At 40.4% G+C, this 25,653-nt stretch overlaps 2 protein-coding genes across 4 annotated transcripts; both read left to right on the top strand.

Moving 5' to 3' along the window:
* Positions 1-68: 68 nt before the first annotated feature.
* UBE2D1 (ubiquitin conjugating enzyme E2 D1) lies at positions 69-15,945 on the top strand. Of its 2 annotated transcripts, none has more exons than XM_035538979.1 (7): positions 69-183; positions 7,729-7,792; positions 7,886-7,917; positions 10,679-10,756; positions 11,046-11,151; positions 13,399-13,492; positions 15,052-15,945. In XM_035538979.1, exons 1-7 carry the CDS (start codon positions 160-162, stop codon positions 15,095-15,097), a joined length of 444 nt encoding a protein of 147 aa, XP_035394872.1. In that variant the 5' UTR covers positions 69-159; the 3' UTR covers positions 15,098-15,945. The 2 variants fall into 2 exon arrangements, with proteins under 2 accessions (XP_035394872.1, XP_035394881.1); XM_035538988.1 differs by lacking the exon at positions 69-183 and adding an exon at positions 533-573.
* A 1,476-nt stretch (positions 15,946-17,421) lies between these two features.
* Positions 17,422-25,254, top strand: TFAM (transcription factor A, mitochondrial). Of its 2 annotated transcripts, none has more exons than XM_035538965.2 (7): positions 17,422-17,540; positions 17,645-17,781; positions 19,059-19,129; positions 20,421-20,570; positions 21,905-22,000; positions 23,263-23,319; positions 24,297-25,254. In XM_035538965.2, exons 1-7 carry the CDS (start codon positions 17,473-17,475, stop codon positions 24,513-24,515), a joined length of 798 nt encoding a protein of 265 aa, XP_035394858.1. In that variant the 5' UTR covers positions 17,422-17,472; the 3' UTR covers positions 24,516-25,254. The 2 variants fall into 2 exon arrangements, with proteins under 2 accessions (XP_035394858.1, XP_050567942.1); XM_050711985.1 differs by having other exon boundaries at positions 17,458-17,540; positions 17,642-17,781.
* Positions 25,255-25,653: the final 399 nt, after the last annotated feature.

The following is a 25,653-nucleotide window of genomic DNA, read 5'->3' on the forward strand; positions in this document are numbered from 1 at the left end:
AGCGCGCCCCGCGATGGCGGACACAAAGAGCCCGGTCTCCCCCCGCCCCCGCCTCGTCCCTCCCTCCGCGGCGCGCGCCGATGCCGTTCCCCGCCCGCACCGCCCCGGCCGCGCTCCCCCCCCCGCCGCAGCCGTTGCCGCCGCCGCCCCGGTCCCCTCATGGCGCTGAAGCGGATACAGAAAGTGAGTGGGGACGGGGACGGGGGGCGACGGGAGGCCGCCGGTACCCGGTCGGTCCCATCAGGAGCCCTGCTTCTTATCCTCAGCCGTGCCTTTCCGCCCTGAGGGGGGGTGGGGGGTGAGGGGGGCGGCTGACGGTTTGGAAAATGTGTTGGTTTTTTTTTTTTACAGAAATTTTCGGTTAACGCTGAGGTGTGCCCTCTGTGGAGAACGGTGGCCGCTGTGGGCTCCCACCAGAAGCTGGTGGTCGGGTCTCACGCTGCAAATCTTGTCAACAGGGGAGGGTTTTGTCGCTGAATGCCAAATATGTAACAAATACATGACACAATATTTGAGTGTTATACCAAATATACCGCGCTGACTGTCAACGAGCACGGTGATTTCTGTCTAACAGTAAGTTCTGTCCTGCTTCTGTATATTGTGGGGATTATTCCTTTTTTTTTTCTTGTCTTTTTCACTTCTCACCTTCTCTCTGAGAATCTCCTGACCCTTGTGTTAGAAGGTTTGTTCTGCATACCTTCTTTCCTCTTCCTTTTCTTTCTGTCTTCCTTTTCTTTCTTTTCTCTCCTTTTCTTCCAATTTCTTTCTGTTAAGGTGAGTAAAGAAAGTGGGAAGTCTGGTAGTTTTCTGGCATTTTTGAGGTGGAAAAGCCTCCTTTAGTGGCGTCCATACGTATTGGAAAACCACAGCTTTCTTTACTGTGGTATTTTCAAACTTTATGTTCGATAGATGTGAAACCTATCCTGAAGTTAGCGTTTTGTGTACTGTTAGTCTTATTAGATTCTTTCTCTGTTCTCTGAAAGTCGAGAAATGCCGACTTCAAGTATAAGATTTCCAGATTGTGCAATAGGTTTTATGTGAAACATGAAGAAATTCTGGAGTGGGAGCTACCAGAAGAGTTGAGATTAGTTTCAGTACTGGCTACCTCTTCCCGTTTTCCGCAGAAAAGACTATTACTGTTTTATTATTATTATTATCTTCCCTAATTGCTATCTGCTGCCTTTCCAGGGTAAAAAATAATTACTGCTAGAGGGATTTGTCCAGCAGCCAGGCTCCAAAGCAGTATCATAACAAGCCACTTGCTGTGAAAGAAGAAAGTGTCAAGGAAGTTATTGCAAATGGAAGATAAAAATGAAGGGGAAAAGTTTGAAAAGACAATGTATCTTGATGTCAGTGTAGTACGCAGAGCTTTCCTTGACATGATGAAATGGGGAAAAACTAATGGAGTAGATGAGATGTGTTTTTATGAAGGTTTGTTCATCCCATCCATCTCCCAGATGTTTCAGACAGGCTATAAAGGTTGATAGCTATGTTGTATCACGAGCGTAGGAGACGATAAGATCTGGAGTAGAGGAAACGCTGTAAGGATTTTATAGTTTGAGAAAGTGCCTAGGGGACCTCTTTGGAGAACAAAGCACTGTCAGAAAACACAATGGCATTGCATGGGAACTTGTCAGTCTAGACATAGTGCCTCTGGTTAAGCCTGGGTGGTTTTAGAGTGGCTCAGAACTGTGCTTTAACACAGCTGAAGGATTTTGGTGACAAGCTTGTTCACAATAATTTTGGTAGCTTGTGTGGTCAGAATGATAGCACCTACAGAGGAAGCACAGCTGTAACACATGTATATTAGAAAGTGTATTTTGTCCCGTGCCAGTTGGGACTCCAGTTTCTAAATAGTATTGCCGTTGTGATTGTGTTGTTTCATCTTTTCTTTCGTTGGTCTGCCTTGAGGGGCTCCTCAAAGGACAAGCTGTAGATTTCAGGGCTCTGCACTAATAATGGAAGGATGCATTGTGCTTGGGAGCTTTTTTAAAAAAACAAAAACAAACAAAAAAAAAAGAACAAGCAAGTAAATAACCAACAAGCAAGCTGATCATCCAAGTGTGTTCAGCTTAGTGCTGAGGGTGGAAGAGCAGTGAGGATGTGAAGCCCTGCTCTGTAAGCATAGAGGTCAGTACTAACTCGATGACAAATTCATCGTGGAGTTCCTTGGAAGGATGGGGGATTCTTACTCATTTTAAGTGGAGGGTCTGGATTAGTTGAACTTGTCAATGCTTTGCTGTAGCATGAAGGAGAGGCAGTTGTGCTTCTAGGCTGTCAAAAACTTCAGTCTGTGCTCTGTATATGATGTAGAATACAAGTTCCTTGGGGCAAGAGCTGCTTCCCTGTAGTTTGTGATGCAGTGATGAAAGAATAACCCGCTATTTTGTGGATGTTGTAAAATCCAGATGTTGCAGATTATGAAGAGAAATAGTGTAGGTTTTAGCTGGGGAGGGTCATTCTGCAAAGAAATCTTTATTATTACTACCCCAGGATACTGAGACACCGCGGCTTTTGTGCCAAGTAGAAAATAATTCAGGCAGTTGTGTTAGGGACATTATTGAATGGGTCAGTTCTGTCCATCAGTCCCATGCAGGGTCATTTTTCTGAGATTCCTGTTGCAAATACTCTGTTTACTTACCTAATTGGCAGTTTGTTATCCTGTTGGTTCAGTCTTACAGCTGGGGAGATTGTTTTCATCATAAATCCTGTACTTTTGGATGCTCCTCTAGTATTAATGAGCTGCTGATGTTTCTTATGCCTGTTAATGGCTCAGACTATTTTGAAATCTTTAGAAAACCAGTATTCACTTGCTCTTGTTATCAGCATAAAAATAAATTGGACTTTTTTTGGGTAGAAGAGATTTTGAAGGCAGCAGCCATGTATTTTCTGACACATTTAAAGACTGGTTTAAAAATAGCTGTTGTTTTTAATCTTGTCAGTGCATAGTGCTGGATTGTTTTTGTCCCACAGCTCAGTAAGAATGGAAGCATTCAAACGTTGAAATTTACCATTCAGCTATATGTTTGTTTGTTTCAGCGTGTTTCATACGTGCATAGTCTAACAGGACATACCAACTCAAGTTTTATGTTGAAAATAACTCTGGTTGATTAAATTAACTCAAGTGCAAATGTTATCAGTAATTGTGGTTTAGGTTCTGACTTTCTTTAGGGGATAATAAACATGCTAAGGAAACTTTTTCAGTTCTGTAATACAAATTATTTTAGTTTGTTTCCAAAACATTAGCTGTGAAATCACAGCAACATATTTTGTATCGAACAGTGTATAAAACCAGATAGGTACTCTATTACTAAAACTTAACTTTATATTGAGACGTGATGGTAAATGCTTCACATTTCCTAAACTTACGAAGAAGAGAAAATCTGTTAACTAGCCAAAGTCTAATCAGTGCTCTAGCTGCTTTTTGGACAGATGGTTCCAATCACCATTAATAGAGGAGCAGCAGTGAATGTGTCGACTTGATAGAAAGTACAGTGCTTTTTGTGCAAGAAATGAGGAGCATAGCTGGCAAATTTAAAAACCTCTATTTTAAATAATGGTGTGGAAAAGGGCTCCGGTTGCGGTTTCATGTATTTAAAGAACTAAAATAGCTTTTAGTGATGCTGCCTGCAGTTTATTTCTGTCTTCTGATAGCCTGCAGACTTTTTTTTGGACTCTTTTTTTTTTTTTTTAACTGCAACAGAGGAGAGATTTTAGTTTAGTTTTTTTTATTGGTACTCCTGCTTATACCCTTTGAGTGTCTGTAAGTGCTATGCTTAGAATATTTACCTCCCTGTTGTCAACATATCCTTTCCAATCTTATTCTTGTAGCTTTTTAGGAGATAATCCCTGTCTCCTAGTGAAGCACAGAACTGTTAAACTGGCCTCCCAGTCTTCACCAGCTTTCCAATTTATGAAATATATTCTGTAATGTACTTTGTCAATGAGTGCTAGTCTGCATGTTCAGACACATTTCCAGCTTACAGTTTGTGGTATGCGTCTTACATCTGTTAAACTTGATTTTAAAATTTTTGTCTCATGCTGTCCATGAGTCCATGCATTCTAGAGTGTGTGTGGTGCAACGAGAGGTGATAATTTGGAGGCTTTGCTGTGTCCCTCCCCAGTAATTGCTGGTTAACATTTCTAACACTGTGCCACTCTTCCTTTATTTGCTTCACCCGATCATGGATCCTGCCTGCTTCTGTGCTCTGCTGCTGTTCTCTGGTTTTAAACAGGAGAAGTAGTTTGCTGTTACACCTGTTAATTGCAACCAGCCGGAGGTATAGAATTAACCATGTTTTATTCTACTAGGTAACATTTTTCAGTGTTAGAGAGGATTAGAAGGTTTATTCCTAGCAGTGTCCACAGCTTAGCTCTTTTCTTTATACAAGTTTATTATGGCTGCACTGGGACAAAGCGTGGCACGCGTTGAGCTCCTGATAGATGCTTTTGTGCCGTGACATTCACCACTGTTTAAAATAGCTAATACTTCTGCTTGCAGCTCTTGCAGACAGAACTTTATTCTTTTTGCGTTGTCTCTCAGAAGATGTTGCCCTGCTGTGTGCTGTAACTTGCAGTGTTGAGTTTCCCTTTTGAAAAAGAATCCACACTATTTTGAGTTACAAATCCACTTTTTTTTTAGCATACGTGCATCAAAGTCTTGCACCAGCATTTTCTGTACCGCTGACTAAAAATATCCGTGCAGACAAGGCCTTGAGGCAAGCAGACCTGCATCATGCTGCAGTGTTTTATAATCCATAAAACATGGACAGAACTGCCGGAACCAACTCTGTTAGAATTACAGAAAAATCTTTAGCGTTGACTGTCTGCAGCCAGCCTTCCATGCAGTTCTGTGCTTCGTGATGAGGTTTCAGCACGTAGTGCTTAGTAGCTCTTTGGACTTCTTTGGCTTCTTTTGAAGAGCATCTTTGCTGCTTTGTATTCTTATATTCAACACCTCATTCTTTTGCAACTATATAAAGTCTCAAAGCAGTTTTTGTACCCCTGTTTATTGTAGGGAACCATTGCAGCCCTTCTGTGGTGTTCAGCTCTGGATGCTGGCAAGTCAGCGTGACTTGTGAGGGATATCTCCTTACAGCATTGCAGGAGGCGTAGGAAAGATCGAAGCCTAAATCATACAGCTCTCCAGATAATTTTGCTTTGAATGCCAAGCTTCAACAGCATAATTAACAGTACAAAGCAAAATACTTCTTTGATTTTTATCACAGCTTGATCTGAGCTGCTGTATGCAAAGGCTCAAACTGTTACTGTCAAATTCAATTTACAAAGTTTGATCACGTTACTATTTGTATTTTCAAAGCCTATTGGCTTTAGTACTCTATTTCTTATGAATGGGAAATATGAACACAGCCTGAATTGGCTGCAGAAGCCGTCTTAGTATATCTGTGACCGTTGCTCTCATTTAGTGAACTAGGCTGAAGAAAGGCTTCTCTTCATCACGAATGGGGAAAATACTAATGACAGGACTGGACTGGTCTCATCAAGCTGTGATTAAAGACATGTTTTTATTGGGGACAAATTTCAGTGCCTTGAGCCTCAACAAATTGCACGTGTGTGCCTGAGGAGACTTTCCGAGTTCTTACCAGTTCAGAAGTACTTGTGTACATATGAATGAAAATCAATTTGTATGGTTTGGGGGATGTTAAGATCTTAAGGAAAGCATCTCACAAATGGAAGTACTGCTACAGATTTGGGACTCCAAAATTGCTTTCCCGGCAGCTGTGATGGTGAGTCGCATGCGTAAGGAAATGTGTGTACATATTTTAGAGTCTCTGGATTAAGCTACGTTTTTTTCCCCATCGTTACCTTTAATTTAGTAGTCAGACATAATTGCTATAAAACGTGATTTTTAGGTTTTGAGTTCTCCACTTCAGCCAACAGTCTCATGTAGATGACTTTGGTACTGTCCATACAAAACTCCATCTTCTCTTATTAGATCTTGGGCTGTGAGTTAGTGCAGACAGTGGCTGGAACTGCTCCGCTGCTGGCTGAGTCTCGTGATTCCTGGAAATTTGAGACTTGTTGACTTCTTGTGCTGGCAGTGACTGGGCTTTGCATAGGTCACGCTTCTCTGTATTGCTCCCTTACTGAAACTTGAATCTGCAGATCGAAAAGGGGACTAAAAGGCGAAAGCAAAATCCTTTACAAATACAGTCCAAGTCTAGCCTGGAGTGTTGTTTCTGGAGCAGTGTAGAGTTTCACCAACGGGATAAAGCTGGGTTGGCGAGTCATACGAGCTAGTGACTGTACCTATTTCAGTAGAGCAAAGAATCCTCATGTTTTCAGTCACGCAGCTGAAGGCATGCCTTAGCAGAACAGTAATGTTACTGCTTGCTCAGAGGTGGTTGGATATTTGTGGTGCTGCCCTTCCTTGGACCTGCGGCTAAGAGTTGACCTACAAGAAGTGTGTCCGAGTTTGGGTGCTAGGCACCTTGTCCCTGGTGAAGTGGGCGTCTCAGGGAGGGCACTGCATGAGTTGAAATGCTTGCTGGCTGGTGTAAACGGATAAATATATCACAGCAGTTGGAAGTGTGGAGTTGTAACCCTTCAGCTTGTGCGTAAAGCCTGATCACGCTACATACAAATTTTACACGACTTAAAGTTTGTTCTGGTTTACACGTTGATTTTTTTTAATTATTTTCTTGACTAATGATTTTTTGGGTGGAAGTGCTTCCACTGTTAGTCTTTAAGCTAAACTTATAAAGATCCTTGCAGACCTTCTCGTGTTTGTTGTTGAATTAAATGTTCTTGATAATTAGTTGAGTGACTTAGGAACAGTGACTTAGGACACATTGTTTAAGCTTATTTCAATTGAAGTATTTACACATGCTCGTTAGACTTAGAGCAGCATGGTTCCTATCAGCTTGGAACTGGAAAAAGTACATAACTTGTTCTTTGTGTAGTAAAACTTCAGATATCAAGACTTGTATATTGAATTAAACAAGGAAAATGAACCTGCGTTAATGCCTGGCTTGTTTTGTGTTTGATGTAGTGTTGATGACATAAATGAAAAGCGGGGTGTCTGTGTAATTTAAATTATTTGGGACTGTTTAAACTTCTGTAAAATAAATCAGTTGACATGCAAAAGTTTCTCTGCATGCTTCTCTTAAACTTCAATTTTTTCCAGGTTTTTCTAGTAGTCACTTTTGAAAGAAAGCATGTAGAGAATCAAATCAGGTATGTTCAGTAAGGTGTATAGCTGGTAATTTCCTTTTGTTCTCTAGTTCACTTAGGATCCTTTGCTTTCCTATATCATCTTTAGGCAGTCTGCAAGCATTTTATGAGCTAGTTTAACTCAGCTAATGGATATAGATGAGGCCAATACACGAACCTTTTATAAAATCAGAAGCTAAAGGGATAGTCAGATGAGCACAAATTTCTAAACTAAGCAGTTAGTTTACCGGGAAGTCAATAAACCCTTTTTTTCTTGATTTCTTTCTGCCTCTATTTCAGTAGATCCAGTGTATTACGAACTTGGTTGTAACTCTCATGCTTTCAGATGTTAATCTGTATAATATTGCCTTCAGCTACAAACCTATCAGGAAGAAATCTTTCCATTATCAATGGGCACTTCACATTTTGATTTCTTTAAAAAATATTACAGATCTATTCAATAAATTTTTTTGTGTTTTCACTTTTGAAGCGGTGCTGCTCTGTGGTGTGTCTGTTCATGTAGATACATTTCAAATATTTGTGTTTTTCTTCCAGGAGCTAAGTGACCTGCAGCGAGACCCACCGGCCCACTGTTCTGCCGGACCTGTTGGAGATGACTGTAAGCTCTTCATAGCACCTTGCCACGGCTGACCTTTTCTGGTTAAGGAAAAGCTTAGAAAATCTCTAATCACTTTATCTTTTTGATTTGCAGTGTTTCATTGGCAAGCAACTATTATGGGACCTGTAAGTATAATAGTTTGTTCCCCTTAGAAAGTAGGCGTGTTTCCTTTTTTGTTACAGAAGGATTCATTTGGGTGTCTTTTAACATGGCGATTAAATTCAGCTGTGCTATGTACAGATTAAAGATCTGGGGTTTGTATTGTTGTTTATAGTAGTCTGGCACTCATTTCTTCTTTAACTGTTCAAAAAAATTCTGTAGTCTTCTTCCTGAAATTTCAATTGTCTGATTAAGCATCCCTAATGTTTGAATTGGTGATGTGGGCTGCAAACTCAAGATCTTGCTTTTCAGAGATCATTTCAATTCTGAAAGAGAAATAGTTGAAGTAATCCTATGTTAAAGTTGTGAACTGTAAACAAGAGTGGTGTTGCACAAGGTGATTCGGGGGCTTTTAGAACTTACTTGAGGGCTGTGATGTGGCTCTGGCAGAAGCTGATGGCTTTTGGGAACTGTAGTCCCCATTTGTGGGTACTTTTGGTTTCTGTGTGAGAAAGGCTTTTTTTGAGTTGAGTGAGATTGCTAAAGTTGTGATTTATGACTCTTGAAGGACATGACATAAGAAAGGGCAATATATATTAAGAACGGAACATTCTGAAGGAAAATTGGAAAGGGTTTCAGCAAAAAGAATGAAGAACAACGTGACCTGAGAGAAGGGGTGTTTATAAATACCACGGCAAAGAGCTTGTATTCCTAGTGTTTTCCTTTTGGATTTGGTAATTTTGAAAGAAGAGCTTCTGGTACAGTTACTGAGCTGAAAATTTGAGACACTACTTAATCCCATGAGATGCAACATCACATGGTGGAGAAAAGTGAAATTGTGACTAATTTGAGACTATTTCTGCATTTCCATCACAGCTGCTCTGGAGCAGTAAAAGACCAGTTACTAGTTTGTCAGTGATGTGACGGAGTTTGTGGTGATGCAGCAGCCACTCGAATTACTGTGACAAGCTTTTCTATAGGATACTCGTACTTATGCCATTGTTCTTTGGCAGCTGTGTTCCTTCACATACAAAGTCATTCTGCTCTTGCCCTTCTGCACTCCCTGAAGGTGAATGGCAAAACAGCAAAGAATATCAAAGAATATAGAGTTAAGAAAAGCTTGTGTGCTGATTGCCACCAGGAATGTCTCTGTTCTGAATGACTTTGACCTTAGCAAGGGAAACACTAGCACATAAATCCCAATTTAATTCTTTTTTTTCCAGCTCGCAATTCGCCTTTCATACCTTGTAGTGGAAAATAGTCTTTTCTTCCCTTCAGGTTCCTCAGATTTCTCTAGTTAAGGATAACAGTGAGCATCTCTTGCCAACCCTTCTCAACCATAACCGTCGATGAGAAAAGCCACACTATCAGCACTTTTGCCTTGATAACATAACTTTGTCTCGATAACATAAGGAAATAGGGGTGCACATCCCGTACATCTTCTGATGGGCTGAGGGAAGCACAGGACTAAAGCTTTCCTTCAGAGCTCACTTCCTATATGTGGAAGTAGCGTAACCTCTTCTCCTGTCTGCACATCCTCAGTTTGATGTGCCTTACCCACCAAACGCTGTGTGACTTCGCTTCGCCTTCTCCTTGGCACTGAACTTGTCTGATCTTCAGCTTATTTTAACTTTGAAAAGTCCATTTACTATGCATGCAAGCAGTCATTTCAAACCTAACTGTGAGTGGCAATCTTCTCTGATGTTACCTAATGCTGGCTTCTTAGCAATACCGTATATAACCTGCCTTATGTTGCAACACTGCATTTTGAGTGCATAAGACAACATGTCATAGGGACCATTTGTGACTTTACTTCTTCAATTGATCTCTAAAACTGCAATTTTTGCTCATTTCTAAGGTAAACGTTTTATCTAAAAAAAAAAAAAAATCTGCATTTACTTCCATAAGAAAACCCAAAACTTCTCCTGCAGCTTTGCTGAGACTGAGTTCCTGTCTTGCTGTTTTAAACTTCTTGAGTAACAAGAGAGATTTTTCTTCTCCTTCCCTTAATTTGAACTTGAAGCGCTGCTCGGTCATTTAGCACTGAGACTTTTTTCCCCACTTCTCTAGTAAATAAAAATGAAAGATTTCTTCAACAGCTGACTGCAACAAAGTTATTTCTATCTATTAACTGTGTGCAACCTGGACGTAAACCTGTGCACATGTTCTCTAACAAAATGCATGTTCACAGATTTGTACAGGTCACAAAGATGTTGTGTGTTTTAAAACTCCCTGATGTCATCATGATCACCTGAATTAAGTTGGAAAATCCTACTCTTTGCATCTGCAAAGAGAAACCACTTCTTAAGGTAAGTATATTTGTAGCTTAACGATGGAGGAAGATCCCGAATGTAGCAGAGCAGCTGTGGTGTTGTATGGAGACAGGATTTGGAAGACCTGCTCTTGGTCCCCTTGGTGCCATGGAGCTGAGCTTCCAGGAGTGCCTCACAGCCCAGATACTGAGGAGGGAGCTAGTTTGGAGCTGATGGATCAGCAGTTTTGTAGCTCCACCAGTCAAACGCTGCTCCCCTCCTTCCCCTCCCCAAGAAGGGCAGCACTCAGTAGCCACGTTGTGCTACTGCAGTAGTAGCCACGGCTGGCTCTACTGTAGCGTCGCTGGCCAGTGGGAGGGTTCGGTATCCTCAGTACACTATGGGCTGTGTACTGGGGATAAAAAATGAGCTTTCTAAGTTACTCATCCATTTGGGAGGTTCTCTGCATTCAGAAGAGAAGCTCCACAATAACTGAAATATATTAAGGGGTTTTGTTTCTTTTGTTTTTTTCCAGCCTGATAGTGCATATCAAGGGGGAGTATTTTTTCTCACAGTACACTTTCCAACAGACTATCCTTTCAAACCACCAAAGGTAAGTCCTTTGTCTTCAAACTTACACAATTTTTAGGTCAAAGCTGTGTCTATATTTTAGCTGTCTGGGACTTTCTTTTGGGAGTTGAAACCAGAAGGGCCAGTGATAGGGTACGTAAGGGACGAACTGAATCCTAAAACTGGGTGATAGGATGAGAGGTTGTACAGTATGCTGTGTTGGGTATGGCAGATGGAATATGACTGGAAATGAAGGGACAATGTGAAGGATTCCAAATGTAAAAAACAATTTCATGTTACTTGTTATTTTTTTTACCTTTTTTTAATTCCAGATTGCTTTTACAACAAAAATATATCATCCAAACATAAACAGTAATGGGAGTATTTGTCTTGATATCCTGAGGTCTCAGTGGTCACCAGCTCTGACTGTATCTAAAGGTAAAGTCACAGATATGCTAATGGATTTATGAATTTGCATACACTGCCATGTTTTTTTTCTGGTTTCACTACATTGTCCAAGGGTGCCAGTGAGAACTCATTTATCCTGCATGTTACAGCAGTGGTAATTCCATTGGAATCCGTGTTATGGTCCAAGATGTTGCACAGTTTATTTGGAGTGTCGCATGACATCATACATTATCTGCATGGCAAGGAAATGTTCTAAACCAAATTGGGTGAGATAAAAAATGTCCAATTAGGCTGAAGTGCAGCTTCTGTATTATAACTGACTGTGCGGGCAGAACTGAAGAGAAACTTCTGAACAGAGCTGCAAAACCAAATGAATTTGGATGTAAATGGAAAACCCCAATACTGACATGTAGGGAGGCCTCTTGGATTGCTTGTGATTGCCTGAGCATGCTTATGTGGGCTAAGATCTTAATTACACTTTATTTTGAAATTTAATAAGTTGTTCTGGCTTGGATTCCTCTGTAAGATGAATTTTAAAACATAACTGTTTTCTAAGTCATCAGTAAAAGAGTTAATAAAATACTCTAATCTTGTAGTTAAATTTTTCTCAAATTTGAACACTTGATATTTGGAACATTGTGGTTACGGTTAATTAGTTCTTTTGTTGTAGGCATTTTGTGTCACTTCAAAAGCTGCTTAAAATGTGGCTGCAGTTTTTCTCACCCATATTCAAAATGCTTAGCCATGATCTTAGTCATATTGCAGAAAGTTCTCGTGTTGCTCAAAAGATTAAACAGTATCACGTCTTGCTTATGTTTTTGAAAGCTCTCTAAACCATGTATCTGTTTTAGAACAGTGTCATTGCATTTGGTGTATGAGCAAGGAAAACATTGTTAGTCTTTGTCCCATGGAAATTGCTTTATGCAGGTGCACTTGTTATACATGATTGGAAAAGCAACTTCTGCTCATGCACACCAACCATACGCAATAATTTCAGTAGCTAAATAAAATACAATTTTAAAGGTGTTTTCTCACGTAGCTGTTGAAGACATGAATTACTGTTGTGTGTAGCTCATACCAGCTTTCCACAGAAATTGCTTGGTGTATTGCTGAGCAAAAATTGGTTCCTAGTTATTCAGAATGTGTTTAGTTGGCACCTAGATCTTGTTTACCAGTTGGTATTTATCTGGTATCTGAGTATTCAGATCTTTAGCACTTTTCTGTAAGTGTGTTTACTTTTTTTGAGTATTCCTTCAGCTCTAAAGAAGAGCAGCCTGCAGGTCTTGTGTGATTTGACTTGACCTGCTTTTAACACGTATACATTTCGTGTTTTTTAAACTGGAAATCAGCTCAGTGGCTAATGGAAGAAATTTCTCGTTTACAGTTCTTGTTTTAGTGGATCAAAGGATTATGACGTACTGATAGCACCTCTGATTGGTGTCACTGAGTGTTGTAACCTGATTTTCCAATGTTACTGGCACCTAATAAAGTATGTCAGTATGAAGCTTGCTACTGCTGTAAATACGTGTTAGTCCAATCTTTTTCGTAACAAGACAAAGCAAGGGGAAAAAAATCATATTCTACAGCAGATTCTTACTGTAGCATCAAATTCCCTTTCACAACCTGTTGTGAATTGTCGAAGTGAGTGCTTTTGGTATCCATGTTAGTTCTGAGTTTAAAATTGAAGTTACCTGAAATATGTGCGTTGAAAGTGTGAGAAAAATCAAATGTCCTCAGATACCAGGGATCAAAACTAGAATCATAAGTGAGTACCTGCATAAAAACCTGGTAAAATGTTTCCCCAAATGGAAGCGTCACATGTATCAAATCAAGTGAAATGCTCATATGAAGGAGAGAATAACAGTCAGCACAGAAGTGGAGAAGGATATGCACAAATCCAGTGTTACATGGTAGTATAATATTAATGATAATTATAAATAATTGAAGATGTAAGGGCTTCGTTTGATCGAACATTGATATGTACTCTGTAGTTTAATTTTCATAGGTCAAAACATGGGAAAGAGATAATTACCAGAGGTATAAGTGCACGGATTGTGAGTTCTCTAGGCTGTTTTCAGGTGGTGTTTAATGCCTATATGCATTGCAAACATGGTGCTGTATTAACACTTCTGAGCAAAACCGCTGTCCAAAACCTTAATACTGATACGCATTCTCTTTCTAGTCTTCCTTTTTCCACTGTCTGTGTACTGGAATATATTAAAGGATTATAGAAATGAAGTGAACTAACTTGTTTAACCTAGCATCTCTTTTATTTAGTTTTATTGTCCATATGCTCCTTACTTTGTGATCCTAATCCAGATGATCCTTTAGTACCGGATATTGCACAGATCTACAAGTCAGACAAGGAAAAGTGAGTATGACATAATTATGCGTATTTATGTGTGTGGTACTTGCAGATAGTGATTGGCTATACAGCTGTTTACCTTATTTTTTTAAAAACTCTTTACATAGATTTCTACTCTATAGAGGATTAGATATTTAAATCTTGAAAATACCTATTGGTAGAATGGCAAGCAGGAACCTGTAGGTGTACACAATTGTTGGATACTTAGTTTTATGCAAACAAGTACAAAAATATATTAACACACAGCATTAATGTATTATTTATTTTTCATTACATAAAAAAATAATCCCAAGTAAGAATTATTTGTTGTCACAGCTTCATGAAGATTTGAGTATTGCTTTTACATTCAGGACTGGGTAGAAAGGGAGTGAGGCAGAAGTCACATGGAAGTTTAAGGTCTAGTATTCTTCGCTAGAGTGAGAATTATTAAAATGTTTTTTTTCTGACAGTTCAAAGTCTGATACAATCAAATCATGTAAGCCACTTTTGAAATGCTTGAACTGTGGCTTGTTCTGCAAAGCAGATTGTTCTCGAGTTGAGGATGTTGTGCTTCAGCTTCTGCCCACTTGTGTCTCTGGTTTTATCCATCCACTTAGTATTTTCAGCCTCCTGTTTGTAAAGGAAGTGAACAAGGGATATTTCTCCATCTCCACAACTTGAAATTGAATCATTGTAACAGAAAGTAGGAGAAGATTAAATTCTTGACTATAGCTCTGTCTCTTTATGCTTTTCACCCACTGAATTTTTACTATCCTGTTAGATGTGGGAAGTGAATAATGGGGCTGGTTACCCCTGAGTGTGTAACTGAAAATCCAAAGACTTGAATGAGTACATATTCTTAAGAGCAAACTAAGTTAGTACAGGAGTTGGTATATTGATCTTGAGAAGTGATTTTAAAAAAAAACTTGCCAATGTTTCCTCTGGAGGACAGAAAAAAGTGAATCTACTCTGAAGAGTAGAATGCTAGCAAGTTCAAGGACCAGAGGCAAAGTTGCTGACTCTCCAGGGACGCTTCCCTCTGGGAGTGCTAGTCAGCTTCATACCAGAAGGAAAAGACCTGACACTTAAAATCTAGTCAGAAATGCTTTTCAGGAAATTTTCCTTTCAAGTTCTGAAATGTAGGTGGAAGTGTAGAATGGAGAATAACATCTATGTGCCTTCCATCTGCACCCTTTCCAATGTCAGTTAATGATGCTGAATTTTATGCAGCTTAAATGTGTGAACTTTGTTAGACTTTTAATAGCATACACATTTGGGAATAATTGGCAACAAACTCTTGTTAATGTACAAGTAAGGGAACCAGTTGTGAAATGCAAGCTAAGTATGCGCAACGATACTCATTTTAGTACAAACCAGTAAGATTGGTTTTGAGTTTGAGTCTAAATAGCTTTGATAGGTAACCTTAACTGAACACGTGCATATGTTTCTTGGTTCTTAGACATTTTAACTTTGAGTCGATGCTAAGAGATTAAAAGCTCAATAATGTCTGCATGAAGTAAATACGTGGCTACTGTCCATGCATCACTAACAGCTCTTCACTCAATGCCTTCTTTCTGCACATACAGATACAACAGACACGCAAGAGAATGGACTCAGAAATATGCAATGTAAACTTGTGAAGACTTTTTCATATACCACAGAGTACTGTAAATTCTAGTTTTTTTTTCAAACTTAGAAGGAAATGGAGCACAGTTTACTGTTTCAATGTACCATAATGCCCCTTGAATTTTTTATTTTTTCACCCATGTAAGTGTGTTTCTGGAGCAAGGGAAAACAAACTTCCAAAAGTAACCTTAGGACTGTGATAAGAATATTTATCCTCTTTGTATGCTTTGCAGAAGACATTTATTATGGTTTTTAAGAGTTGGACATCTGCATCTTCAAACTGTAAGATCCATAATGCAGTTGTAAAGCAACCAAATTATTTTTGCTGGAAAAAAGTAGCTGTTTTTACGTGATAAATACTGTATGTGTGTCCTTAAGATATGTTGTCCGTTTCATAAGTGTGTTCAAATTTCATTTTGTTAGTTCACTTATATAATATGTATTTTTATTGTATAGACTAAATATATTTTATTTGCCATGTAAGTCATTTCATTTTAGACTTACTTTCTTGTGCACAGTATTGACAAGATACAACTGCTAGTAATGAAAATAATTGGGATATCCTGCCCGTTAGGATGTCCTAATGACTGACTGCAGATTTCTTAAAACCTAGAATGATCTTTGCACTGTAATTCTTTGTACGCTGATTATGGAGAAACACTTGTTTTTGATTCTGTTGCATACTTGACTTAATTTTATTGCAATGTGAACTAATTGCACTGCTATGTAGAAAGATATGTAACCTTTTTGTTGCTATTCACAACTGATTTTTGACATGTGGGCAACATAACACTCAGACCTTTTACAAATCTAAATGTAGCCTTTTCCATATAAATAAAATGCATTTTCTACTATTTGTCTTGGCTGTTTTTTTAAAATCATGCATATCCTTAAAGTGCTTGTTCTAACATTAGGGATTCAAAATATGAAGTGTGCATGTGTGTTGTAGACAAAAGGGAGATGAAGCTATGCGTCAGATACGAGTTAGATCTGTGTCGCAATTAACTTTTATGCAAGATTCAGCCTAATTTCCTTAGCATGTTATGCCCACTGCTTTATGTAGGATTTCAACCTTTTTAATCGCCTACTACGTGCATATTAATGTATGGAGTAAATACCACAGGTGCTTGAACATCAAATGCCCCAGTTAAGGGAGCCTGTTTGCAATACCAGAATGTCACGGTAAACTTCTCACTCTTGAAGCTAACTTAACCCATTAACTGTTACTTGAGTATGCATGCACAAAACCAGTGGTGCTGGCGAGGGGCGATCCTTTCTTCTAAACTAGATGAAAACGAGAACAGCTCCAAGGGCCTGTTGCAAATTCTTCTCGAGTATCTGACAGCAGAACCGTGACTTGTTTTTTTGCTCTGTGCCTTGCAGATGAAACAAAAGTGACTTGCAGTTGGGAAAGTCGTCATCATAAAATAGCTCTGTAAGATGACAAAAATGTTTTTTACTCGTTTGTAATGAATGCTAAACTGGAATTTGGGGTGTGGGAGGGAAAGCATGCACTGGCCCTAATGGCGTAAGTTGGTCTCATGCAGGTAAATGTCACTTCAGTGCTGATTTTATCTGACATATCAATGAATTCTGAAATGAAAGTCTGGTGGAGGGTGGCTCTGTTAGTTTTTAAATATCTGTTCACTTTAGGCTGTAAACTGAAGAAATGTTTTGGTTTGTTATTAAAATGAGTGCTTTGGTATACTTGTTGTAGGCTGACGTAGTGAGGCTGGCAGACGTGGTGGTAGAAACCTTGGAGCATGCTGTGATGGTCGAAGACCTTTTATTTCTGTTAGATGAGTAGAAACACGCTTGTAGAAGTGATCTAAATGTTCTCAGTATCTCTATGAGCCATGTGGAAGTTTGACGTGCATCTCTCACCACTCCCTGTCCTCCGCTGTGCTGAGCTGTAAAGCTGGGGGCTGTTTGGAAATGGTCGTACTGCAGCCGGTTCTCCTGTACAAGCGGCTTTCCATCACCCTGCAAGATAAGCAAGATTGCGTCTCCACCTTCAGATTATTTTTCAAATGCAGCGTGTGATAAAATACAACTTGTTTAAAGTCACCTTTCCCTATTCCTTCCTTTGGCGCTCCGGGCTCGTTTAACCATCCTACCCCCTCCCTGCATCCCTCTCCCCCCGCCCAGCTGCTGCAGCACCCCGGAGGAGGTTCCTTTCCGCCGCCCCTTTTCATTTCCCCTTGCCATTAAATGCCATGCCCCCCCCGGCCGGCACCACCAGGGGGCGTGGCCTCCTCGAAGGGGGCGTGGCCTCGCGGCGGGGTCACCTTGGCGACGGGCGCGCGAGGAGAGGAGGGGCTTCTCGGAAGCCCCGCCCCTCGCGACGGAGCCGTCCCGTGGTGCCCCGCGCGGGCCGAGCCATGGCGGCGGCGCTGGCGGCGCTGGGCCGTGCCGCGGGGCTGGCGGCGGGCCCCGGGCGGCTCCTCAGGTGCGGCGGGGCCGGGACGGGGGAGGGGAAGGGGAGGGGACCGAGGGGGGCTCGGCGGCCTCCCGGCGGCCGTTAAGCGCTAACCGCCGCTCCGTTGCCAGCAGGGCCTGCGGCGCCACCTGCGCGGCCGAGGGGGGCCTGGCCCGGCGGCTGAGCTCGGCGGAGCGCCCGAAGCGGCCGCTCACGGCCTATTTCCGCTTCGTCAGCGAGCGGCAGGGCCCGCTCCGCCGGCAGCACCCAGGTACGGCGGGGCGGGGCGGGGGGTGCCTCACGGGGTACAGCACACAAACAACTCCCAAACGAGCCCTCTGTGCCTCAAAGCCCACTGGGAGATTTGTCTTTTTTTTTTTTATTTTTATTCTGGTAGGGATACTGCTCAAAAAAAAATCGGTAATTTTGTTTTTGAATCGCTAGAGCATTGTGTATTCAGAGGGTTTAAGAGCAGTGTGCTTTCTTACAGGTAATTGGTGACAGGACCAGAGGGGATGGCCTCAAGTTGCGCCAGGGGAGGTTCAGGCTGGAAATGAGAAGACATTTCTTCTCAGCAAGAGCAGTCAGGCATTGGGACGGGTTGCCCAGGGAGGTGGTGGAGTCACCGTCCCTGGGGGTGTTCAAGGAAAGGTCGGACCTGGTGCCAGGAGAAATGGTTTAGTGGGTGACATTGGTGGTGGGTAGATGGTTGGACCAGGTGATCTTGGAGGGCTTTCCCCAACCTTAACGGTTCTGTTGTCTAAGTCAGCTTACTTTCAACAGCTTAGTTGTGCTTTTCCCTTGTTGAGATGACTGAACTTTACATTTGAGATGGGACAGAGGAAGATCCACATTTTTCTTTTCTAATGGAGCAGAGGGAAATCCTGGAAAGGATTTTTCAAGAAAAGAAACACTGATTTTCTTTTTGTGCCCACCTCAAATTCACATCTGACTGGAAAACTCATCAAATGAGTTGATGGCATTCAGCTAAAAGAACAAAACAATCTCAAGTCACTGCGATTTTGTTTGTGGGAGAAAGATGACATTCAGCAGAAGTAAGGTTAAAAAAATATATTGTAGCTGAAGGACTTTATTTTAATAAAAGTTAAATAAGTTTGTTGTACAAGGTGGTTGAGATCACTCTATACTTGCTTTAAAGAATCCAGCAGGCTCTTTAGCTAAAAGTTGGGAACTAGAAATTTTACTTTTGGTCTCTTCCCCCCACTTCTGCTCCCATTTCAGACCATCTTGTATTGTAAAGAAAAGGATACAGCCAAAGAAGTAAACTGTTGTAGAGCTGAAATGCTGCTTCAATTTGCAACTGTATGTTTTGTTGTGGTTTGAACCATAAGTGGGAGCCCTCCTCCGCTCACCCAAATTACAGTTTGCCTCCCCTGCTACACCAAAGTAGTTACTGTTATGAAAGGAGGAAAATATATTTCTACAGGAGAAAGATACTAGTGACAGCCTGCTTCAGGAAAGTTGAAGAAACTTACTGAAAATACAGCATTGATCTTGACTTTCTTGCTTTCTCATTTTAATATACAGAAATGAGTAATACGGAGCTGGTTAAAAAGTTGGCAGGTGATTGGAGGGAGTTGCCAGCCTCGCAGAAGCAGGTAAGTTTGTATCTTATTTTATGAATCATAATTATATGTGGGTGCATACATATATAATAATGTAAGAATTGTAAGATTCTACTTGTTCAGTGCATAAGTTAGGAGAGACCTGAACTAATTGTTGATGAAAGGATCAACCTCTTTTATCTGATTAGATGCTAATCAGAGACGTGATTTTCAGGTAACTTCCTTAGAGTCTTATTTAGTTGACTTATTTTTTGTTATAGGTAGCCGAGTTTCATTAAGAGTGACAATTGCAAGGGATAGTGTAAAAGAACTCTACAAATACAGTTGCTAATTGCTACTCTAAGTGCCAGTTATAGGAAATTAACGGATGTTCTTCCTTGATTGCAGTTAGCAATGAGTTCCAGTCAGGAACTGATGGCAGTTGATTCTTTTTCTGCCTAAACAAATGATACCTTTTGTTATTAGTATTCGAGTGCTCTTATATCGTAGCGTTTTAGTGCTCTCAGGTCCTTTCTGGACTTCTGTCTCTGTGTGCCTTAGTGTAACGTGTGTCTTTTTGTTTGTATGCCTGAAATAAAGAAGGGGATGGTGCCTTCTCAGATCTACATGTACGCTTGGTAGACTGGCTCAGCCCCACTTGGTGCTGTAGCACCAAGACTGTGACTTTATGATGCTTCTGTACCCAGCACTGGTGGTTCTAGGAACGTGTTTGGCAACCAAAGAATTTGTGTGCTGCAGTGGGATGTAGTTAGAGAGCAATCATTTCAACTGAGCTGCAGCTTTTCCTTCTTGCATGGAAGATTATTACTGCATCGAGCCGCATCTGAAGATCTGTCAGGTGCCTTGTTATCAGATTAACTAAGATAATTCAAGGAGTGGAGCCAGCTTTTAAATCTGTGTTCTTCTCAATCCATTCCACTAATCAAACAGATCTGATACTTCAGTCTAAAAATCTTAGTTACCTTTTTTTTATTAGCAGGTTAGAAGTGTTAGCTCATGTAATGTTCAAGTGCAGGGACCTGAGAAAGCAAGGAGGTGGCGGGGAGGGGTTAGAAGGGATTGCCACAGAAGAGGAATACCAGACAGTGCTGATTACTGAAACTCAACAGGAACCGAAGTTTTTACAGAAGTACCTTTCTTACCTAGTTGTAGGTGCTTGTATTTTATTTTTAATGTTGCATTTGTTGCATTGATATGGAGATTGGGCTATGTCAGAATGAGTGTTTCAGAAGGCTGTTTCCCTTTTCTAGTAGTTTTAAAGGCACCACACTTAGCTGAATGAAAACACCTCGGTAAGGCTGAAGATTGTATGTTTGTCTTGTAGGTTTATGAGGAAGCAAGAAAGGCAGACTGGCGAATATATGAAGAGCAGTTGGCTGCATATAAAGCACAGCTAACTCCAGCCCAGGCTGCGGCTTTGAAAGAAGAAAGGAGGAAACGACTGGCGAAAAGAAGATCGTTCAGGAAAAAGAGAGTCAGTATTTCCAAGTCTGTTTCTGTTCTCTCAAGGAAACTGAAATCTGTTTGTCGGGTATACAGAGAAGAGTTAAATGCTTAGAATTTAAAACTTTAAAAATAAATACATAAATCACTGCTGGTGTTAGCAGGAATTTTAGTGGCTTTCCTGTGCTTGAAGACCAGAATTAGCAAGGTATCTTTGTGCTTCTATTTAGCCTCTCTGCTTTTTTCTTCCTCTTCCTAAATCTGCCTGAGGAACAACAGGTAATAAGGCGTCTGAACCAGCAACACCTCCCTGCCTTGGGAAAACAGCCAGAAATAGCTTTTCCCAAAGACCTTGTATCCGTTAGCTCATTGGCAGCCCCTGTGAGGCGACTGCCATTGGAAATAGCCTTTCTGCCTTCCTCCCAGCTCTGCCTCATTGCAATCTGTGCTGCTGCTGGCGTATAGAGTTAGGCCTACATACATGCATGTCTGTTCATGTCCTTCATATGGATCATCTTCCCAATTTCCTTGTAGCCAGTTTATTTATAAATCCTGAGAGACAGAACCATCTGTAAAGGTACAGTATTATGCTTTGTCTAGTGGCAAAATCAGTTGAAGGGTTTACTTACTGTTTATTCATTTCTGTGAATTAAACTGCTTGTGTGATGCTTCCCTAATTGACAAAAGTAAAATGAATTCCCCTACTTAGAGGAAGGTTTTAATCCAAATGGTTCCTGCACCACAAGGAATTTAACTGCCATACCTAATACCTAGGCAGGTGGTAACTTGTAGAACCCCAGTTATAGTGGGAGTGTGTTAGGGCTGGAGAAAATGGTAAGTGTAAATGCACCCCTAACGTGCTGTGCTGCCTCGCTGTGATCCATGTAGACAAAGCATTCTGACACAGAAACTAGTTCTTTTTCCTTGGGAATCTGCTGATTCTGTTCCACCTCACCTCCCACAGTTAGCAATCTGCCCTCCTCTCTGCAAGCATACAGAATTTCACACCAGTAACTAAAGCTGTATGAAGATAATAGAAAACCTCTCGTCGTGACTTTCTTGCTGAGTGGAATTTAGTAACAATCTTTGGTTTCTAGAAGACTTTGCTGAAGTAAGAGTCAGTTCAAAAGTGTTTTTTCCTCTTATATCTGTGAAAAATCAAGTTTTTAACTTTTCTTAATTTAGTTTGTCATCAGATGTAAATAACCAAATCATCTTGATATACGGTCCAGTTTACAGATCACTAAATCACTAAAAATTGAACTTCATTATTTTGTGTGTGCAAAATATGAATATAAATGCTAAGTTTAGTTTGGAAAAATGTATGCAGGGTAGGTTGACTAACTCTTCTTGTTGTTTTTAAAGGAATTGACTGTGCTTGGAAAACCTAAAAGACCTCGTAGTGGCTTTAACATTTTTGTGTCAGAAAACTTTCAAAAAAGTGTGGGAGTTTCACCTGCGGTAAGCCAGGAAAAATTCTTCTAAAAAACAAACAAACAAACATGCGTGCGTGTGTGTGTGTGTGTATATACATATATAGTTATATATAGTTTTATATATATATATATATATATATATATATACACATATATATATAGTTATAAGTGCCTTAACAGACTATTATATTCAGAAAGTCTGTCTTGGATTCTGTGGCTTTCAAAGTAATGTTCAACACTTCAGTATCTACATTTTGCTTAACTTAAATGTTTTTGTTTTTTAGGCTGTAGTGATCTGGCAATGCTGCTGGTGGTACATCCTATATAAGCTGCTATGTGGATGTACAAACTTAAATACTTGCTGTATCTTGTGCGCTTAGTGCTTACAGGCTTCATGCCTCCTTTTTGTAAGGAGAGAACTCTTCTTGTTAACTTAGAAATCTGTTAATTTTTCACATGGTGACAGTGGTCTGCTACCAGTTCTCCAGTATTGTACTTCTTCTGGCACAATCAGTGTTACAAGATGTGGAAGAGTTCTCAGCAAAGTTGCGAATTCCACACTAAGCTGCATTTTGGGGTGATTTAAGTTGTGCCGATGGATTAGTGCACGTGATGCACTGGAGACCTCACCTATGTGCCCAATACTCACCTTGCCCTGTGCATTTAATCACCTGGGAAGTGGTGATAATGTAGTGTCATGGAAAGATCCAATGGGACTCATTTGCAAAAACACCTTGTGGTGTTAATTAAAACCAGTTTAATTAGGATGTCGGTATGTTTAGCAGCAAGTAAATCAGGATGAGGGAAATAGTTGCGTTCCTCAGTTTTCTGTCTACAAGGGCAGGCATCTTCAGTCAGCTGAGGCCCAGTCTGACACATACATGGCTAAATACTTCTGAAGTGACACACAGTTTCCTGCAGACATGGTTAGTACCTATGTGGGCTTGTCTTAAGTTGGGCTTGGTTTATGTTAAACCAATATGCAGGCTCAGATGTAGTTATGGTGCTGTAAATCAATTCATCTGTTTGGTCCGCCTGCTTTTGCTGCACGCTGAGTAACTTAGTCTACTTTGTGCTTCTATTATCTGTAAAAGTGTCTCAGATGATGCCCAGCAAGTTGTCAAACCATGTCATTTATTATTTACCTAGGTTAAGAATATGTAGTATTAAACCTACATGAGTTCCTGCTTTTTTATATTGGTTTATACCTGGCTTTCGTCTGTAACCCTCTGCGGTCTGTCTAGTGTTAAAATAATACTAATGTATTGTGTATTTAATATCCTGTAGGCAAAGCTGAAGCAGTTATTCGAAACGTGGCAAAATCTGCCCAGTTCTGAAAAACAGGTATGTTTGCGGCTTTTGATGAGGCTCTGATCTAACTGGAAAATGAAAAATTTTAGTCAATAAATCGTTAAAAAACCTTGAGTTAGTTAGATATAACACTGACAATTATCTACCAGTGTTATACTAATATTGACAGATAATATAGAGGAAACTACTCTTGAGATCTTATTTACGTGTCTTGAAAAAGATAGTCATTACTTTTATTCCAGTAATGACCATTTCTTTAACAGTGTTGATGAAATGTAAGTGGGATAGGCTGGAAGTTCTGTATGCCTGGAAATGGAAGGTGAATGGGATCAAGGGAGGGAGGTGGAATAATTTGCAACAATTAGATTTTTTTTTTCTGATAATATATAATATTTGTAAATGCCAGTGTAGTAAAAGTGATTTTTTGCATGTCATTTATTAACTTTGGTTGTGTTGGGGATAGTCTTCTGGCAGTATTCACAATGTATTTGAAATACAAATTTGCAGATGGGTATATGAAAAATGGATGAGTGCTATACCAATAATAAATCTCTGCATTATTGAATTATTCTGTACAGTCTGCCCTTTCTCCTGAAGGCCCTTCTTCCACATTGTTTTGAATGTGTGCTTAGAACATGTGTGAGGTTCATATTCTTTCTGCGGAAAAAAAAAAAAAGATGCAGGAAAACCCATTCTTGTTCCTTACATAGGCCTGTTCTCTCAAGTTAGTAATCAAATAAAACACCTTAGTAGTAACATCGAATAAACTTCCTCTTTGGGAATTGCCATGTGTTCACATCCCCAAAATTCATTGGTGGGATTTTGTGGTTTTGTTCAAGTTCGGTGCTTTTTTTTTTTTTTGGAATTTGCTGGAGGTGAAAGTGGGTGCCTGGGATGCACATGGCATGGGTCTTGTAGTAAGTTGCCATTGTAGCAAAGGGGAAGTTGTGTCCTGGCAGTTACCCAGATATAGCCCTTACCACAACTGCAGAGGTGTGCTTGTCTTCCAGCCATACCTGCAGCTTGCTGAAGATGATAAGGTTCGGTATGAAAACGAAATTAAGTCCTGGGAAGCAAAAATGGCTGAACTTGGACGTCAAGACCTGATACGTTCCAAAGAACAGCAGCCAAAAAAGAAGACTGCTGAAACTGCGCAGGAAGCTGACCGAGCCAAAGCTCCACTACGTGGAAAGAAGGCAATATTAAAGTTGAAAAAATCAGAAGAATAAAATAGCTAAGTATTTTATATTTAATCCCCTTTTCTGTCATGTCTTTATCCTGCTGTGTTAATGCTGTGGTCAGCATTAGCACTTAAGTTTGGAAAACCCATAAAGGGCCCGCTGAGAAGTTGAGAAGGAGAAGTTGAAAAGGAAGGTGATCAGGTAAGAGAGAAATTGGTGTTTCTTGGAACTGACTGAAATAATCATTGCAGGTGTAACCTGAGCTGTGTAACGGTAATCGGTTAATCAAGCTGTGAATAGTGGTACTCACTGACATTAGCAGAGCTCTCTTATAATGGTAGATATCCAGTAGCTTTTATAAGGTTTTTTTTATGAAAGCAAGAATATTCTACAATGTTACCATCTTCTGTAAATAAGAGCTGAAATCTGAGTAAACACTGCTGTTTTTAAATTCCCTCCATGGTATTGGTAGAGAATTTATTCCCTCCATGGTATTAGTAGAGAAGGGAACTGTTCAACATTTCAAGAAAAGGCACAAGATATGTAAAATACTAACTTTTATGCATCGACCTTTTTGTACGTATCTGTCTGTGTATACCACTTATGTTGCATTTAATTAAAGACCTTATGAGTTTTGTATAAACATATCTATATTGGAGTGTTTTTTTTCCTCTGGCTTTGTTGGGACAGAAACACCTTTGCTACCCTATTGTGATATTTGGGATAGCCTGCAAGGAAAACATGTACGCTTTGGTTTGGGATGTAATAAATACAGACTTTTTGAAGAGCTGCTTAGTTTTTATTTTTCCTGGGGCCTGTCTGAGTGAAAGCCTTGTAGGTATTGTGGAGAATGTGTGTTTATGGAAGGAAGATGAGCTTTTTCAGAAGTGTGGTGGGTTTTGTTCAGCCGGAGAGAACTTGCAAACAGCAAGCTTACTAAGGGGGAGTTAAGAGTTCAACAAGGGGCAGTGGAGTTTACCACGGGGAAGAGGAGAGTTAAGCAGAGTCCCTTTTTATTATAAATCCCTAGTGGCAGGTGTACCTGACGCGTTGCTTTCCCCTGGGCGGGAGAACCGAACCTCCGCGCCCTGAGGTCACAGCGCTGTTTGTTACTCAGAACTCCCTTCCCGGCCTCCCCAGGGGAAGCGAGGGCCTCGAGGGGGCGTCCTTTGGCTTCGGCTCGGGG

Source organism: Cygnus atratus, chromosome 7 (genome assembly GCF_013377495.2).
Source record: "Cygnus atratus isolate AKBS03 ecotype Queensland, Australia chromosome 7, CAtr_DNAZoo_HiC_assembly, whole genome shotgun sequence".
Classification (NCBI taxonomy): Eukaryota; Metazoa; Chordata; class Aves; order Anseriformes; family Anatidae; genus Cygnus; species Cygnus atratus.

What these genes read in the sequence shown, in the direction of transcription:
- TFAM (XM_050711985.1), top strand. Translation starts at nt 17,473, where the DNA reads ATGGCGGCGGCGCTGGCGGCGCTGGGCCGTGCCGCGGGGCTGGCGGCG. An exon ending in GGCCCCGGGCGGCTCCTCAG is followed by an intron (nt 17,541 to 17,641) that starts GTGCGGCGGGGC and finishes CTCCGTTGCCAG; the next exon opens with CAGGGCCTGCGGCGCCACCT. An exon ending in TGCCAGCCTCGCAGAAGCAG is followed by an intron (nt 19,130 to 20,420) that starts GTAAGTTTGTAT and finishes TTTGTCTTGTAG; the next exon opens with GTTTATGAGGAAGCAAGAAA.
- UBE2D1 (XM_035538979.1), top strand. Translation starts at nt 160, where the DNA reads ATGGCGCTGAAGCGGATACAGAAA. An exon ending in ATCCTTTCAAACCACCAAAG is followed by an intron (nt 10,757 to 11,045) that starts GTAAGTCCTTTG and finishes TTTTAATTCCAG; the next exon opens with ATTGCTTTTACAACAAAAAT. An exon ending in AGCTCTGACTGTATCTAAAG is followed by an intron (nt 11,152 to 13,398) that starts GTAAAGTCACAG and finishes TCTTTTATTTAG; the next exon opens with TTTTATTGTCCATATGCTCC.